General features: G+C 41.6%; 1 protein-coding gene across 2 annotated transcripts in view; it reads left to right on the top strand.

Moving 5' to 3' along the window:
* ZNF516 (zinc finger protein 516) overlaps positions 1-16,710 on the top strand; it is a 101,676-nt gene that overhangs the window by 33,398 nt on the left and 51,568 nt on the right. For both annotated transcript variants that reach the window (XM_063397587.1, XM_063397591.1), the window contains exon 2: positions 8,853-10,873. In XM_063397587.1, the coding sequence (XP_063253657.1) occupies positions 8,977-10,873 (1,897 nt within the window). In that variant the 5' untranslated portion in view covers positions 8,853-8,976. The remainder of the gene's footprint in view (positions 1-8,852; positions 10,874-16,710) is intronic.

Here is a 16,710-nt window from a genome sequence, read left to right as displayed (position 1 = left end):
CTTATCTTGCAGCAATGGCCCAAAGAAATAATATTTACCTTCCATGGGCCTGGTGAACATGTGGCTGTAGCTAGTAAACTTGTTTGGTATTAAACATACAGCTTTTTGCATTTGATGTCTGCCATGGAGAAGTTACAGCGCTGCATGAGTCCGCTAAAGCACTGAAGCTTGTTCCTTACTGGTGCAATTGTTAGTTGTGACAGAGTGGAATTTGGGCACTTAGGGCATTGTTGCTTTGTGTAACTTTCGCTAGGGTAGGAAATCAACAATTCAAAATGTTTACCTTCAATTCTGCTCATGTTTTTCTTGCATTCAGGTCTTGATGTACACTGCACAAAGGCATTCCAGTTTTAGTGGTACAGCTTCTGGATGGATACAGATTGATTTCATGGCACTGTGTGCACTTGTGGCAGCTGAGGATGTGGTTTGTGTGTAGCTTGCATTGGTGGGGCAAAACGAAAGAGGCAGCAAGAAGGGGTGGATATGTGTCTGTGTGTGCCATGTACTGCACCCCTGCATTTTCTGCCAGCTGAAAAAAATGTACTGCACCCCTGCATTTTCTGCCAGCTGTAAAAATTGCAAAAATCCTAAGTATGTCTTTGTCATGACACTGCAAATAAAAATAGATATTTCTAATTTTTTATTACTGTTGTAAGAGAGAAACTGAGCTCAGGGCAGAGCATATTCACAGAAAAAAAACCTCCCCCATACAGTTTGAAATCGGCCCTCACATGGAAGGTTTAAAATGGCCATGTTACAACCCTGTGTACATTGGTCTGCAGTGGAAACCCTAACATGATCATTAAATATAAAAGCACTGTTGGATGCTGGGAAAATACTGTGCTGCCCAAATATATGTGCATCTCCATAGACATGCATGAATAGACAGCGTCAATGCCATTGATTTGAATAAGGAAGTAATACACAGGATTGAGGTGACTTTGCTTGTAGCTGACTTATTGTTTTGTTTTAAACTCAGAACTGTAAATGTTACTTCAACTTCTAAATCATAGGTTTTGGCGACTAAAGTAACTCCGTTGGTGGGTGTGGCCAAATAAAACATTAGGCTTACACTGAAGTAAATGGAGGGTTTTTTTGCTGTTGTTATTGGGGTAGTTAAAGGTGGGTTTTGTTGTTGGCTTTCCTTTTTTTGGAACCTAAGTTGATGCTTATTTTCAGAATTAATGATACATTTACAGCATGTCAAAATAAAAGCTTTTGACTTGCCAATATATATCATTAATGACCCTAGGAAAAGAAAAATCACATCTGCACTGGTGCAGTTCTTGGCTTTTCTAGGGCTGATCAATAATCACATTGTGCATTCATTCCCGCTAGCCCCCCACCCTGCGAGGTCAACTTTAACTATTAGTCCTTACATTTCGTAAAAAGGACATAGACTGCCTTATGCATTAGTAGTATCAGTCTCAGTGTTTCCTTTGGGTCTAATTTACTGTTACCCATCAAAAAAAAAAATCAGTAACTTTTTGGGGTTTTTTTAAATTTATTTATCTGTAATTTTTCAGGAGAGCTTTTCTCTTTTGCCGTCTGGTGCTGTGCTGAGAGATCTGGGTAGAAACTGAGCTCAGGATGCTGAGGTTTGCTATGGTTGTGCTATTTAAATGGATCGTCTCTTGATTGTATTGTAGCATCTGACAATGACAATGGGAGAACAACAGTTTCAGGGCCTCATGTCTGGATGGTAACGCAGCTGCTGCAATAAAGTCTTGTTATGGTTGACCAGTCACATTTGGACAGTTATTTCTAATTAGAAGTTCTTATTTACGTTGCATTAGAAAATAGTTTGAAGCAAGCTGGTAGATGTTTGGGTGAAGTTAGTTCATTTTCTCCTCCTTGCCTTGAAAGATTAATGTTGCTTTGTGTTTTGTCCCGCAGCCAGAATAAGTAACCTTGAAAAAAATCTTGCAATTAAAATAAGCTGCTCTATTTTTTTTTTTAATATAATGGTCTCCAGCAACTTCTGTAAAATAAAGGATTATTGTGGGTAGTTCTGTCAGTGTTAGACATCACCAATAGTTTTAAATCTTGTGATGGCATTTTGTGATTTCTGCATTGTTGGGGTTTTTTCCATGAAAGTACTAGTGTTAGTGGTTCCCTTTTATTCATTTCTTCATATTAGGGGGAAATGTAGTTTGTTCATAATGGATTATTGATTGGTCTGCGAACAGCAGAAGCCCCAAGGCCTTGTCATCAATGGTACTTACTCTCCCAATAGTGAATGCATCGCTTCATACAGCCATTCTCGACCTCAGTCTGTAGAGTATAAGCCCGTAATTGTTACTCTTTTGCAGCACAGTTTTTAGGGAGAGGAACTCTTCATTGTCATTATGGGATTTTCCCCCTCAGTTTGTTCAAAGAATAGTCCCTTTGTTTTGGCAGCAAGATAAAGCTTGTCCTGGATGTTAATGATACATTTCAATTCATTGCTTAGAATACTACAGTGTAACTAGTAAAGTACGTTTCTTTGTCTCTCAGAAGACAAACATGCACAGTACACTAAAACACAAAATATGTACTGAGTGGGTGACAGCTCTGTGTTTCTCAACATACCCTGTAGCAGTGTGAAAACAAACTCCCCCCACCCAGCCTTGCTCCTGAACTGATTCCTGAGGACCCACAGAAAAATCTGGGTTACAGAGGTTTTGCTGATTTCATTTTGAGAACGATTACCTCGTTGCAAATGCATACATCCAGCTTTTTCAGCTGGAATTAAAACCCACAGAATTAGTGTTTTTACCTTTATTTCATGTATTCCTTCCTCTGCTAAGGGTGCGGCATCAGTTGGGAAAGGCCTGACTCTGCTTTCCTGGCTGCTGCTCGGAAGGCTGCTGCAAAATGCCATTAGCTCATGGAGGGAGAAAGACAAAAACACATGATGTATTTGGAGAAGCTCAAAATAATATCTCAGGGTTCAGACAGCAGACTTTGCAAGTCGGAAGAGCTTCACCAGCTGCAGGGGAAGGCTGGTTGAAAATAATTAAACAAAAACATTTTGCAAAATGCTACCCAAGGATTTTAAAAGCCTGAGTGGAAATAGATTAATAGAATTTTTTTGTTTGTTTTTCCAGAAGCTTTTTATTTTTTCTTTTACAGTCCTGTATCAGTTTTGGCAGGCTTCAATAGACTTCAGGAGGTCTGTTGTCAAGATTGCTACTTCTGATAATGGAATACATTTGGAAAATTTGCCAGTCTTCTGCAACTGGCTTGGGATTTTTGAATAGGTTTTTACTGGGTTAGTTTGGGTTACTCTCAAAAAGTCCATTTATAACTATGGTGCCTTTACCTTTATAGGCTGCAGAATGCCAGAATTTCCTGTAAATTCAGGTAAAGGCATACTCTTTAAAGATTCTTCTGTGCTCTCCGGTAGTCTGTGGTGCATAGTCTTGTGATAAAGTCTGTAAGAGGCATTTGGGTAGCACTGGTGTGTAAATAAGGAGGGCAGGATTGAGCCTTTACTCAGGGTGATGGACTGATGACCCCTGTGGGACGTGGCTGATCAGAAGAAGCTGTGTCCCCTCACAAGTGAGGAGGAGGGTGTGCAGGTGGAGCAGGGCTGGTGCAGAGCCTGTAGCCTGGGGAGAAGACACTGAGGGGGAGAAAGGTCTCTGTGGTTCAGTGAGCTCGAAGGCTGGTGGGGCAGCTGTAAAATGTTTTCTGTCTTTTGTCCACTCTCTTCCTGACTTCACTCTTGTCTGGCGTCTTTGCTCTGAATGGCAAAGCCTGTTTGGCTCTGAGGCAACCTGAGCCTTCTCAAATCAGTAGAGAGCCTCTCTCCAGGTTGCTGTTCTTCAAAAACACAACTTCCTCAAGTTCACCTCGATATTTACATGCTATGTCCTATCATTTCATCATCTAGAAGGAATTTCAGTGAGATATTTTTCCACAAGATCATGCCTCCCATAGGTTTTCTTTTTTCTCTTTTTTTTTTTTTTTAAGGCCTTGTTGCTCTTGGCAGAGGAACATGGTGAAGTGATTGCAGTGTATGTTCAAACCTCTTGGAGATTTGAAGAGCGATTATTCCTCCAGTGCATTTATCTTTCAGATGGGACTTAAAATACACCCCGTTTGTTTTAAAAAGATACACTGTGCTATTTGAATAGGTCTGTGTAGCTTCCTAAATTGTATTTTCTTCTTTATTACTTACTGAAGAGTTTTCTGTGCTTGCGACTATAGATCATGACAGCATGATTTTTAAAATCATGTTTAATTGAGGAGAAATTGAAAATAAATGTGTAGTTGGCTTGTTCTGTGTTGGAACAGGAATAATTTTGTATGTTTTTCTCTGTCTGCACTGCACAGCATATTTTCATGTAAGAAACAAATTTTCAATTAGTTTTCCAGTGTGGTATCTTTTGAATTCTCTTTTTTCTTAATTTATTCTCTCCCCCAGTTTTCCTGTGTGGTTTATTTTCAATTTCTCTTTCTATTAATTGTTTTCCAAGAGGCACAAAAGGTCTTTGGGACGCTCTGTCTTTCCCTGTGGGCAGTCCTCAATAGCTGGTCCTCTTCCAGAGTATGAAGGTGGCATGAAGAGAAGAGTGATACGTGTTTCAGAGTGCTCCTATGTTACACAGAGTGCTCTTTCCCTGTACTTCCATGCATGCTTCATTGCAAGGCTACATGAGGGTCTTGAAGTTGTGAGGATGATGCAGCCATGCACCACGGTAGCTGCTGAGCTGCCAGCAGGGAGAGGCTCCCACAGCTTCACTGGGAAAGCCATGGATGATGATGGAATAGATGCTGGAGCTCCGTGGTGAGAGCAAGTCACTTTGGTCAAATGTGCTTTCTCTGAAAGGAAACCACTCTATCCAATTTAGTCTTAAAAACTAGAGGCGTTTTGATGCCTAAATGTTTGAAATAGAGTAGTTTCTGACAAGTATTTGCTTTAGAGCGTGTAGGAAAAGCTTGTTTTCCCTTCAGAGGCACCAGGGGAGTAAAAAAAAGTTGTTTGAATTTATTCCCATGTGGGTCAAGGCAAAGAATCTAGTGAGGCAATGTTGCAGGAAGAAACCTTATAACTAAAATATTTGGCTGTGCACAGGCATTTATTTCTCAGCACACCACTCCTCCTGGTTTTGGGTCTTTGTTCATGTTTCTCTTCCGTCTTGCTTTCTATACCAAACTTGCGTGTAAACAGTGATGGTAAGTGTATTTTAAAGGGGCTGAAAATGCCTCATGGATACTGGCCAGCAGCTTCTTACATGAACCCCTGATGCCTAGTTCAACAAAATAAACTGAATCTAGTTTCTGTGCTCCTATGAGTATCACAGCTCCCTCAAGTAGCTGGATGGCATTTGTTATAGACTGCAGAGCCATTAAAACAAACAAAATATTTTTAAAGATTACGTATTAATTTGTGGTTTACATTCAGTTGTGTTTTCTTATAGCTTGCCTCTCTGCTGGTGGGGATTTCTGTGCTGTGACAGTCTGGGAGGAATCTGCAGGCTGGGTGTGACTCTGTTGTGATTCTGGGTGATGAGCCAGTGCTATGGAATTGCAAGTGAGCTTGGACTAGAGCAGTGAAAGGCTGCTGGTTACCACCTGAAATTACTGAGAGGTGAAACACTTCCAGTAGCTTAAGGGTAGCTGGAGGTGGCTGCATTCCATGTGTGCTGATAGAGAATTATTTCAGAATACTTTAAAAGTTGGAATTATTTCAAAATACATATGTGTTTATCATCACAGTCAGCCAGAAAGAAACAAGGATTACTAGGGCAAAATTTTAACTCATAAGGAAAAAGCAACTGATGTTGTTTGATTTGCCAATTGATGTCTTCCATCCATTGTGCCATCTTTGATGTTTAGTAATTAATCCTGAGGTTAAAATTATTAAGATAGAATGTTACTTTCTATTGTTAGTGTTCTTAATAGGTTTTTTCTTCCTTATTTTATAAGTTCAGTCTTCTTAATAGAAGCTTTTTTTCAAAGTTGCAATTTTATTTACTACTTTTATTTACTACCAGCTTTGCTGTTCTGTGAAGAGACCCCTGTGGAAGAATTACTTCTAAGTAGCTACTTAAATGATATGAGGAGGGAGAAGTGATTTGTTCATATATTTTACCAAAGCCAAAGACTGACCTCCACATACTGTGTAAAGCAAGCTCAGATTGGGTGAACGCCCCTCCTCCGCCTATAATTTGGTCTGAAATATCAGACTTGAAATTTTGTGAGTCTTACATGTGCATGAATTCGAGTAATTCAAGTCTAGGGATACTTCAGTTCAACTTTTAAAGTCACAGATTGAAGTGCATTGAGCAGGATAAAGTAATAAAGATGAAAAAAATCTCAGAATATTTTTGTGAAGACACTTTTGATAACACTTCCATTCAGTATTTTAGACTAATAAAATGATTCAGTAGTTTTTAAGTCTGACATTTTTCCCCCTCAGGTCTAATTTAATACAGGACTGGGGGGATCTCCTGTGAGAGGCTAATACCCTTCTTACAAGTAATGCTTTCTTCATAGCCTCATTTTCATAACTAAGTTTCATTAATGAAAATGCTATGAATAATTAAAGTGAAATATGTCAAGACTAAGCCCAGGGACTCTGTGGCCAAGTAAACAAAGGACTCTGAAGCTTTGAATCTACATGTGCTTGGACTGCTGCGTGCAGCATTCTCGTCTGAGCTTGGCTCTTGAAGCTCTTTTGAACTTTCAGACAGGAAACACTGCAGAAAGTTGAGTTAAAATGGGCCATACATTTTAAAACAAACAAAAATCATTAGTCTTAAAATCAGGCTGCCAATATAAGCAGTATTCTCACTGGTGTGAGCTGTAGAAAATTAAGAATGTGGAAAACATTGTATAAATACATTAAAAAATTTGTTCCCAGAACTTTATTTTTTTTTTCTGAAATGTGAAGCATTTCAGAAGAAGCTGTTGCTTACATTTAGCGCAGTATACTTGAACAAGAACCTGGTGTTTATATGATTTGATGACTTTCAGGCTAAGTCTTTGATTATAAGACAATATGGGTTGTTACTTGGCACCTTCAGATTGTAGGTCAGACAAATAAGATGTTATTCTAAGTTGTTTCATCCACTGATGGGCAGTACAAACTTGTATTTTCTGTTTGGTGTGTTTGTACCTTCTGGTGCAGCCACAACTTCAGTGGCTGACCTGCTTTATTCACCCAGGAAGTTTCTTCTGAGGCTGTCCCTCAGTTTGATTTTAAATTACTAATTTCAAAGATAGTTTAGATTCTGTAGTTTGTAAACTTCCTGCTCATATGAACTTCTGAATTTGAGATAGCTAGGGGTTTTTTTGAATAATAAAAAAATACTTCATTGAAGAAATGAAATTGCTTTTGTAACTCATCCCTTAAATGTTATTGTCAGCTCTCTGAGGAAAAGGTAGTTTGGATTTGATGCTGTTTGAGAACTCCTATCATGCTAAATGGATACTAGATATGCAGAAAATCCAGACCAGAAATGCATGTCTTGCAGCAAATAAGAGGGCTAGATTAAATTAAATGTAATTAAGTTCTTCTGTAGCCTGTAACTGAGATGAGCATTGCGACAGTCTTGCTTTTTATTTAGCTCATGCTGGTGATGTGGTTAGACTGCTTATTTACGTACTGAAGAGACTCAGAGGTGAATACAGTGAGAAATCTTAAAATTTGCAGCTGTAGATCTGTAGCTCTTTGTTGAGTTATAGATGTCAAGTGATGGATGTGGGAATATATGGTCTCGTTAGTGCTCTGCATATTTTTAGCTACATTTTAAGAAGCTGATGTTTTCTTAATGTGGCAATAGATCGGTTCTCTTAATCAGAGAATGTTGTGTTCTTTGATCTTAGTCATGTGGTGTTTGTAGTCCTTAATGAGGATAGGAGGGGGGGGGAAGATTTTATTTTACAGTGTAGTAATTGGAAAAGAAACAGCCTATGTGGATTTTGATCATTGTTTATTGCTGTATACTAGGTGTGTTTCATCTTGCACTAAGATACTGACCCTTGCATTTATTCATGAAAAGATACAAAAATATTTAAACTTTTATTAATCTGCTTTGTTCATCAGAGTATTTTCTTGTTTTGTTTGTTTGTTGATGGTTAAAATACTGTTTCATTGAGGTGCGTGGTGGTGTAATTTCCTGTGTGTCATGTAGACATAAATCACTCACATTTGAGGTAATTTGATAGTGGCATTATCACTTTGCTTTGTTAGGTTGGGACTAAAATTTATCCTTGGAGGGTTTTTTTAGTTCACTGTCCAGCTGGAAATAACTTCTAGTTTTCGTGAGTGCTTTGTCGGGCTCTGCATTCTTGTTTGCTCTGTAATCAAAGTACTGAGGGTCCTCAGCCTTTGCGCCTTTCTGTGCCTGCCACTTCAAGCACAGCCGAGATTTCGGAGGCACAAAGTAATTCAGTTGCCAGCAGGAATATGATACTTGCTAAAGTCTCTAGGAAAGCCTTTTATCTTTGGCAAGTAAGTATTTTACATGAAATTACACATGATGGTAAAGCCACAGATGTAAAGTGTAATAACCCCCACAAGAAATGTTTTCCTCATTTAAGGTGTATTTTTAGCCACTTCTGCCTGGTTTTAAAACAAAAAATATTTTTAAAGTTTCCCCTTCCTTCAAGACACTGATGTCAGTGTATGGAAATGAGTGTATGCTCTTTTATGGATTTTACTTATTTAGTAATTACACTTGTCATTGAAGTCTGGAATATCAACAGAAAGAGAAACTACTGCCTTTTGGTGCAGTAGATTGTCATATGGTGTGTTTCTGAGTGCGGAGTGAGTGATGGAAGCCGTTGAATTCAAAACACGAATAGGTTTGAATATATTTAAGAATCTGTACATTTGTATGATTTTGTTCTTGTTTCAGGTGATCTATGCCACCCGCTTACAGAGCACACAGAAATAAATCGGTGCTGCGGACTCTGCGGAGCAGCTGAAAGGAGAAATTTACCCTGAGGATGAGGCAGTAAAACACCTCTGTGCAGAACCGTATGATTGAAAACGCGGTCCAGCCCTCCTCTGCTGCCGGACATGCTTTTGTCCTGCTGCCCCGCTTACCCCCTGCGGCAGTAACACAGATGGATCGTAGCAGAGAGGCAGAAATGGAGTTACGGAGATCCTCCAGCCCCGGCAAGCTGAGCAAGAACGACATGGATGCTGACAAGACCATGTGCCACAGCTGTTGCATCTGCGGTAAAAGTTTCCCTTTTCAGAGCTCTCTGTCGCAGCACATGAGGAAGCACACAGGTGAGAAGCCCTACAAATGCCCTTACTGCGATCACAGAGCTTCCCAAAAAGGCAACTTGAAGATTCACATCCGCAGTCACAGGACAGGCACTTTAAGTCAGGGGCACGAGGCGGAGATGGGAGAGGCACAGCTGGGGGAGATGGGTGTTGCAGAGGGCCTTGGTGGGTGCACCAGCCCCACTAAAAGTACGTCTGCCTGCAACAAGATCTTGAATGGTACTGCTCAGGTCGATAGCAGCAAGATCTTGTTGAGAAGCAGCAAGAAGGAGGTCACAGAGATGGCACCAGCTGAGGAGGATGACAAGCTGACCTCTTACCAGTGCACCTTCTGCAAAAACAAATTCGAAAGGAAGAAGGATTTGGAGCAGCACCTGCATCAGGTCCACAAACCGTTCAAGTGCAGGTTGTGCAGTTACATGACCCTGCGGGAGGAGACGCTGTTAAACCACATAGAGAAAGACCATATAACAGCTCAGGTCCCCAACGGGGAGACCTACACCGAGAACTGCAAGAGCGAGCTGAACGCGGGAGAGTTCCCGTGCGAAGTCTGTGGTCAGACCTTTAGTCAAACCTGGTTCCTGAAAGCTCACATGAAAAAGCACAGGGGGTCATTCGATCACGGGTGCCATATTTGTGGCAGGAGATTCAAAGAGCCCTGGTTTCTCAAAAACCACATGAAGTCACATGGCCCCAGGTCTGGGAGCAAAAACAAACCAAAAAACGATTTGGAGCTGATTGCCACTATCAATGATGTGATACAAGAGGAGACAATTGTGACAGGCCTGTCTCTGTATGAAGTTTGCACCAAGTGTGGAAATCTGTTTACAAATATGGAAAGCCTGAAAGTGCATAACGCTGTTCACTACCGTGCGCAGCCGGGCAGCGCCGGGGGTAAAGCTGAGGGCTTCACTGATGGGAGCCTGAGCTCCTCGGTAACCAAGCAGTTTTTCTTGCAGTGTCTCAATCTACGGCCCTCTGTAGGGCTGGATAGAGTTACGAGAGGACAGCCTGGGAAAAGAGTAGCTGAGCTGGATCCGGTCAGTAGCTACCAAGCTTGGCAGCTGGCCACCAAAGGAAAAGTAGTAGAGCCCTCGGAGTATGTGAAGTATGTGGGATGGGATGAGGCCCTGGCAGATGCAGACGTGACTTATGACAAGGATAAGAGGGAGTATATCCTTGTCAACCAGGAGAAGCGCAAGAGAGACCAGGACTCACCCAGCAATCCCAAGAAGAAGAGCTGCCCTAGCGGGCGCCTGGAGAAAACCGGCAGTGTCCCAGCGGGGGAGAGCTGCCCGCTTGCCCCGGGGGATCTGGACTATCGCCCGGCCTCGCGGCAGAGCCGGCGCGCCACCCAGAACAAATCCACCGAGTGCTTTGAGTGCGGGAAGATCTTCCGCACCTACCACCAAATGGTGCTGCACTCGCGGGTGCACCGCAAGGAGCGCCGGAGCTGCAGCGAGGGCGGGACGGCCGCGCAGCCCGACCGCTACGGCTCCAGCAGTGAGGAAGGGGACTCGGGCTCCGTCAGCGGGCCCAGCACCCCTGGCTCTGCGTCTGCCCCGGAGGACTCGGCCACCTCTGGCTTGGGAGAGGAGGGGGCTGAGGAGAGCTCGGAGGAGGGAGCAGCCAACCCCTTGCTAGGTAAGATCGCTCCCAGCTTTGCCCTAATAGTGGTTGCTGGTCCCTGTGTGTCTCCTGGTCTGGGACACAGCGATGACCAGAGGGACAAATACGTGAGAGGTTTTAAAGGTCCCATGCCCGCTGCTTGTCTCAGTGTGGCAACGCATTTCTGGTGCAGGTGATAAAAGTGAGATGAGGTTTTTGTAATGTGCCAGTGAACTTGTATTTTGATGAAGGACACCTGAGAAGTATTTTAGTTGTAGGATGGGGTAGGGTAGTGTTTTCCCTGGATATCTTGGGGGCTGTTTTTCCACAATTCATGGGTGTCCTGTGCAGTGTTCGGCCTGCAGTGCACAGGTGTAGACGGCGTAGTGTAGCCCCAAAGCACATACACTTGTTAAGCGCCAGCGTGAGAGGAGTCTCTCTCCTCTTCTCCGCTTCACTTCCCAAATTGTGTTTATAACTCCAAAGGCTATAATTAATCTCTCTGGATTAAAGCGGTCCTTTGAGCCCAATGCTACTAAATGGAACAAATTATTCTCCAAATAGCAGCAAAGTAAATATTTAAAAAAACACCATTAAGGACTTTCATATCTTTTTTTTTAAATCCTTTATTTTTGTTGTTCGCCATGCTTTGTTTTTAATACCCTTTTAGAAATGTGAGATTAACCATTCTTTCCTTACTGGCCCTTCTGCTGGTTTTTGTTTGTTTTCTGTTTGGTGAACAAAACCGGTTTCCTCTAATTTTCATTCCTTTTGTTGTGAAGAACATAGTTATCTATAGAGTTAAACTCGTTTTCAAGACTATCGTGGATGAAGTAATCTGCACCATTGTGGAAGAGAGTGGGTTTATTCAATTACCTTGCTCTTTCAGGATATTATATAATGTTGCCTTTTCTCCTGGCTTCAGACCTTGCAGCAACAAAGCAACATTTGCCAGAATTGTGAATTGTTCCATGTTTTCCATAAATTTTTGAAGCAATGTTGGATATATTCAAATTAATCCAAGAACACCAAATTTTTAATGCTTTTTCACCTTTCCATAAAAAACAACTCGAAAAAGGCCAGTGAAAGCTAGATTCTTACAGATTCTTAAATATTTGCAGTATGATTACTTGCACGTTTAAAAGATTCGGAATTTGGCTTTTCCATCTGCTGTTGGATTCTTGAGCACTTTCTTTCTGAAATGCCTGCGTTGTGTGCAAGTCCATCACAGCTGCCACCTGAAACACTTTGGTACAGCTGACACAAGGTGTGGCAATAAAATTGCAGCTTTGTCTGGAGTTAAATGGGGCTGCCATGTTTCACCAGTGTAATGCACAGTGCTGCGGTCAGAAGTGCAGTGATGGAAAACCATCTCTCAGGAGATGGGCTGAAAACACCACAACACTGCTTCGTATGATGTTCAGATAGGAAAACTGTTCTTACGTGTTCTCCATATTTTATTTCTAATAAGGGGAGTTATCTCATGTCTTTGCCTGTTTGGTTTCTTGCCTCAACTCAGGCTTTGAGCCCTTGTTGCAGGAGTGAAAGGGGAGAGTTAGTCACACAGCACTTTGCTCTCAGAGGAGTTAAAGTTATTGGCTTAACTGATGCCAGCAACTGGAAACTCACTTTGGGTACCAAATTGATCCTTGTTTGCTTTAACTGTAAAGAAGCAGCAAACTGATGGGCCCGAATAAAGGTGTATTTTGGAAGAGGGATATGTTTGCAGTCATGGGCTGGGAGGGTTCATTTTATATTTGCTAACATCACAGCTGAAGAGCTAACCAAGTATTTAATTGGCTAATGAGAAATGTTTCACTGCAAGAGAAATGTTGCATATTAATAGAGGTTATTTAACTTAAATCACTATCTCAATGAAGGGAACATTTTTTACAAGTGACAGGGGTTTTTTTTTATTTGAAAGGAAGTTTAAGGGTTTTTTGCTTATTTTTTTATTATGTTTAAAATGAGTTTTCATAAGTAAATGTTCAGGACTAAAGTTGCCCAGTTGTCTCTTCTTTGTGTGTAGGTTTATTGGCACTGCCCTGGTATTGTATTCTAAGAGACTGGGGTCCTTCTGTCCAGCAAGCTGTAGGATTAATTTTACTCTTTTGCAGATTCTACTGTAACTCAAGAGGTTTTTTTTCCCCTCCCCTATGAACAGTAATTTAAGGTGTATGAAATATAGGCCAGATTCTGCCCTCATGTGTGTGCCTGCAAAAAATGAGGTGTTCTGGTATGGCCTTGAAGCACATTTTGTCCTAGAACTGCTGTAGTTTGCTATCCATTGCTGAAGCTTTTTTTAGTTACTCTTCCAGGTGAAGATTTTCCATCCAGAATAGAGCTCCAGCCCCATGCACAGGCTTCCTCCCCAGTGGAGGCAGACAAACAGGGCTCTCAGTTCCTGTTCCTGAAATTATTTCTACAGCCTTATTTTTACTTAGGCCATAATCAGGAAAATCTCATGCTACTCATAAGGTTATACAATATATGTTGAGGGTGTGTTTTTTTACTTTCCTGTCTTTACACTTCTTTCTGCCTTTGATGCATTACTATGTTACCCTGTGTCAGAAAAGGGCCTTGAGACTGCCAAGTACTGAATGTTGTGGCCTTGACTCAGCTGAAAGTATTTCTTTGTGCATTTAATTCCTAATAATCTGAGGAGTGCTGTTGACACACAGTGTCTTGCAGCAGGGAAGCTGGCAGGGCACCTCTGCGGTCACTTGGGGCCAGCAGGTGTCAGGGCTGAGGGTGGCAGCAGCAGGGAAGTATTGACAGGGCTCACTGGAAGAAGGGCAAGAATTGGGGTTGAGAGCCTCCAGGGCAGGCACTCCTTTGTTCTTACCACGTCTGTAATTTGCCCCTGCTGCCTTTGTCGAGGAGTAGTATCACGATTTCTCAGGCACGGGGTGTAGTGTTGCAAACCCAGTTTATCAGCTGCTGGGGTTAGACTGGCTGGCTGCAAAGTGTGCTTCATTTGGTTGGAGGGAGGGTAAAAATGAGTTTTCTGGAGTTACACGTAGTGTGCTGTGTGATACCTGTCGTGCAGAGATCATGCAGGAAGTATTTGTGCTTTGTGTGACAGCCACGTGGGAAGAGGTGGCTCAGAGCACGTTTGCTTTGTTGAGACCAGACTTGGAATATTTTTGAGGTATTCCTGCCCCAGATGATTCTTCATTTTTATTTATCATTCAAGCCACTTGCAAAACTGTACCTGAATGTTCACTGAGTTGCATCCAAAGCTCTATGAACCATTTGTAGATTGTTGCTCACCTCTCCCCCAAACTGAGGCTTTTGATTAGGTTTTTTTCATGATTTTCATTTTTCCCTGAAAAGAACCCCAGAGATATGACTGAGAGAGAGGGATTATATCGGTGTTGATAAAAGTGAAAGGGAAACATTATTTTCATAATCTTTCAGCTTCTCACCTAAAATGTACTTTTAGATATATGAAAGTAATTTGGTGGTTAGTATTTTTAAAGCATGAGTCCCTTCATTGCCATGGTGGTTTTAGCAGCGAAGGTGTTTGGGTTTTTTACATTAGACTCTATGTGAGTGCTGAAATGAAGAAGGAAGAATATTTTTTGAGGCTGTGACTGCTGTTGGCAGGTGGAAAGATGAGGAAAAGAAGTGAAAAGAATTTAAATACCTCTTGGTTCTTGGCAAACATGTAGTAAAAGCACAGACCTGAGATAGCCCAACCAGTGAGGAAGTCCCATAAAGGGACTTCTTGCATGAAACTGTCAGTCTGGGGTGGAAGTAAATACTAAAATTAATCTACGAGGCGAAAACAAAGCAAAGAAAAGGAGTGTTTTATAGGAACGAAGGAGAGGAATGCTCCTTCTAGCACGGCCAGGTCAGGGAAGGACATCAGGGAAAGGAGAGGATGTATCACCTTGGAATGCTACTTCCAGTGAAAACCATCTTGTCTGTTCTATTTCCTTTATCTCCTCTCAGCTCTCCTTTCTCTTTGCCTTTTTTTCCCTTGTATCAGATTTCTCTGATTTTTTGAAATGCTTTAAGGAGGGACAGATTTGCTCGTATTGCACACATGTTGTTTCTACTACACTGGCCAATGCAGGCAGGGGCTGAGCGTGAGTGAGGACTGTTGTGCTGGGCCCTGTACCAATACTGCTCTTGAGAGGAGCTCGTGACCTGACTGAGGTGGACACGAGACTGTGCAGAATATAAAAAAACTCCAACAGTGAATACAAAGCAGTGGTGTGTGGCTGTGCTTGGTTTGCCTGGTGGGACCAGGCAAACTCTAAACAAATCACTGGTGGGACCTGCTTAGAGCAGGAGCACTATGAAGGAGTGGGGTGAGATGGGAGTAAGGTACAGGGTGGAGAGAACAGAAAATGGGGAAAGGTGGAGAGGAGCAGGACCTTGGTGAAGGAAGCTGAGCCACATGGTGAGGTTTCAAGAGGGATGGGGGGCTGAAGAGAATGCAGTGGCATTGGAGTTGAAACCCTCCAAGGCAGTGCCAGCATGCTGGGTGGCTTGCACTGAAGCTCTAAAGGCTCATGATGTGCTGTGCTCAGGTGGGTAACTCCAAGAGGATTTCCATATGAAAACCTCTTGGTTTGACAGTCTGAATCCCTTCCTTTGTGTTTGTTACATTTCGGAAACTCTTAGAAGAGCATGACCAGATATTGATCTAGTATCTTTTTTAGATCTTTAGATAAACTGAAGAAGAGACAGCTGCCTATGAATTACTTACAGGTTATATAGTCTTGGGGATGTAACACGTAACCTTTATCCCAAGCCTGTTATATGAAAATCCTATATATAAACTGTAATACTTGAATAGAAACATAACATTAGCAAGTTCCATGGAAGAAGAGTAGGGAAGATTTATGAAGCACAAATTCAGACTTTGTTTTGCTCAGGTATGAATTATAATGAATCCAAGAGTTAGAACTTTATTGAAAAATGCGTCTTTTCAGAAGTCTTTTGATGTAAAATAGTTCAAAACTAAAAGTTGTTTAGAGTTGCTTTAATATTTAAGTAAAGCAGCAAGGCTGTAATTTTCGGGAGGAAAGCAACAGTAAGAATAAAACAGCTCAGCAAATGAAATTAGAAAAATAAAAATGTATAGTAATTCCAGAGAACAGAGCTAGTTCTAGTAGATGTTTTCTGTTGCTAGCATGAGTGTATGGAACAGCTGACAGTATGCAGTACCAGGACTTCATTGTTCTTACATGAAAAAATGTTTCTCTGTGTGCAAGGGGAGGTCTCTCCACTGTGTAAAAATCAAACATTTTTACTACATATCTTGATTAATTACACTTCAGATGCTTCTCATGCCACAATGTCACTGTGAGTCCTACAGTATCATGCTTCTAAAGGCGGTGCTCTTGGGGCATTTTACACCAAATGATATCTTGTTCTATATGTACAGTCTTAAGTATGTTTGAGTTATTTAGCACATTAAGTTTGCTGAAGGAGCATGTAATATAACAAACTGGAGAACGTTTTAGTGCTGGACGATTGGTAACTATTGCCCCAGGCTTCCAAGAAATAAGGCAGTTTCAAGAAGGAACAGTGTCTCACTACTGTGAAGATAGGAGTGTTATGCTGTGATTACACAGTCACCAGTTAATTTAGACGTTGCTGCGTGGTTGTTGGAATATAAAACCCTTCCAGCTTTACAACTCAAACTAAATGTTTGGATTCTTAACTCCAGTGAGATCAATGAAACTCTGGGACTTAGAATTACAAGCAAATTGATGATTCAGATCGTAGGGGAAGTTGGGCAGAGGCAAGGACCCTGTGCTAGCAGTAAGACTTCCATCAGATGTTGGTTTGAGCTTAGCAGAATTCAGCTGTTCCTTAAAGCAAATTTGGACTAGATCTTTTACCTAGTTTGTTAC

The sequence above is a fragment of the Prinia subflava genome, chromosome 1, assembly GCF_021018805.1.
Source record: "Prinia subflava isolate CZ2003 ecotype Zambia chromosome 1, Cam_Psub_1.2, whole genome shotgun sequence".
Taxonomy (NCBI): Eukaryota; Metazoa; Chordata; class Aves; order Passeriformes; family Cisticolidae; genus Prinia; species Prinia subflava.
This window is presented reverse-complemented; position numbering and strand designations above follow the sequence as displayed.